Source organism: Opisthorchis viverrini (assembly GCF_000715545.1).
Source record: "Opisthorchis viverrini unplaced genomic scaffold opera_v5_721, whole genome shotgun sequence".
NCBI lineage: Eukaryota > Metazoa > Platyhelminthes > Trematoda > Opisthorchiida > Opisthorchiidae > Opisthorchis > Opisthorchis viverrini.
In genome coordinates this window covers 11,211-13,174 of record NW_008752366.1, presented here as the reverse complement: position 1 = coordinate 13,174, position 1,964 = coordinate 11,211, and the positions used below count along the sequence as shown (strand labels likewise).

General features: G+C 46.3%; 1 protein-coding gene across 1 annotated transcript in view; it reads left to right on the top strand.

Moving 5' to 3' along the window:
* Positions 1-1,487, top strand: part of T265_15657 (hypothetical protein) — a gene marked incomplete at both ends in the record, with an annotated part of 25,029 nt that extends 23,542 nt beyond the window's left edge. The window contains one exon of the mRNA XM_009178877.1: positions 1,379-1,487. Within this exon, the coding sequence (XP_009177141.1) occupies positions 1,379-1,447 (69 nt within the window). The remainder of the gene's footprint in view (positions 1-1,378) is intronic.
* Between the last annotated feature and the right edge of the window lie 477 nt (positions 1,488-1,964).

The window sequence follows — 1,964 nt, the reverse complement described above, 5'->3', positions numbered from 1 at the left end:
TGCATCAAAGCTATTGCCTTCAATGCATAGCTCCTTTTCCACCCCCCCCCGCTTGACAACCCACTGACAGTGCTAGATTTATGCACCAATTTACCAGCTCGCGTGTGCAATGCGCAGCTACCTACCCCCTCCCCCAAATCATCGGTGAACGAAACTGTGGCAGCTACAACCAGTGTACGACCAGTAAGCGGTTCTTACAGCTGACAATGATGATGATGATGACTCAGGTGCGTGGAGTGCTATGGCTGAGTCACGTTCAGTTTTTTCAGCTCTCTTGGGTTTCTTGGAGGGGAACGCGCGGTCAACGTTTATGCTCTGTGATTCGTACATGGAGTTGCCTAGCTCTATGCCCTATCTATTTAACCGGACATCCTGCACAGGGAATTTCGTAAACGCAGCGTGTTCGTTTTTCCAGTTCGATAGGGTCAAAAGAGTATTATCGAGTTTTGTATGCCATTCACCGGAGATTTTCATGCTTATTTTTAGAATATGTTGAACAAATCTTACTCAGTTGGAACAAGTTGTGGCGTTCTGGTTTGGAAGTAGCTTGTACCAAAAGTTTTATACAAAAATACTGCAAGATGTCATGTTATTTCCTCTCCATAACGTATGATGTTATTTATGGGGATCACAACCTTGAGCTGACTGTGTACAACGTCGAAATACTCTTAGCTTGGAGTCTAAAGGACTGTGGAACTTCCCACTGGCGAAGGTTAGAAGTACCTCACTTTGCCACCTTTGTAGTTGTCACTGCAGGAGCGACTTATTCAGAACAGCCCTGTTTCGAATGGTGCCCTGATAAAGCCCTCCCTCAGAGGGACTCCATTAAGATAGTGTATTCGGAAATAATCAGGATCATTTGTTGGTAGTACGTATCAGGGGGGCGAGATGGCTCAAGTGATAAGAGCGCGAATTTACTGATCGCAAGGTCCGTGGTTCGAACCTGACCTCTGCCTCTCGACTTTCCTAGTCTATGCTTGGGCAACCTGACAGTATCCGAGCCCTCGGGTAGCATGGCAGGTAGGCACCGAAAGGGTGTTACAGTTGAGAGAAAGAGATAGAGAGAGAGAGAGTACGTATCAGGCAGTTAATTTCATCCACTGCATCCCGCCCCCCGTTACCTATAGTCCTGGAAACAACCATAACTGTTTATTGTCTTTAATTCGGCTATCCTACCCACATCACTTTTTGCCGTTTTTTGACGAGTTCCTACCCCCTCCTGTCTGTCTCTTTCACAGGCTTCGTCACAGAGGTGATACGAAGGTGAGTATCCTTCTCGTTCGTCTCGCTGTATCGTTGAACAACTTTATACTTTAACAGTTTCCTGGACGGCAAACAACCCTCTATTGTAACCTTCGTTTGTCCATTCTTGTTTCAGTTGCTCGCTTCCAAATCTCTGTTCCTGATGTTTTTCTCATGTATATATCACCCCTACCAATTCTGTTAACTGTACACGTTTGTGTATCGATAATATAACAACAGCTCAGCACAGTTGACCAAGTCGTCCTCTCCCTGTTTCATGGGTTACATCACTCGAACGCCACGGGAGAGTATCTTGACAGCACACGACTTTTTTGGGTAATTCGAACGTTGATTTGTTACAATACTGTACTGATGTTCTGATTCTTCGTTATGCATTACAGTGGGGTAGGGGCGAGATGACTCGGTGGTTAGATTGCGAATTCACTAGCCGGATGGTCCGTGGTTCGACCCGGTCTCTACATCTTCACTGGGCAACCTGGGGTATTCCTTCGGTGGCACGGCAGCTAGGCACCGAAAGAGGGTTACAGCTAAACGATTGTAAGGGACTCACTCGTGCTATCTTAGCTCATTTTGCTGGGTTGCATCCGAGTTTTCGAAACACCATAGCAAAGTTGATGCCCAGAGCACATAAACTTGAGATAGTTCAATGGTTAAGATGCGAACCTAATGGCCGGAATGTTTCGTACCCAACCCCGGCATCT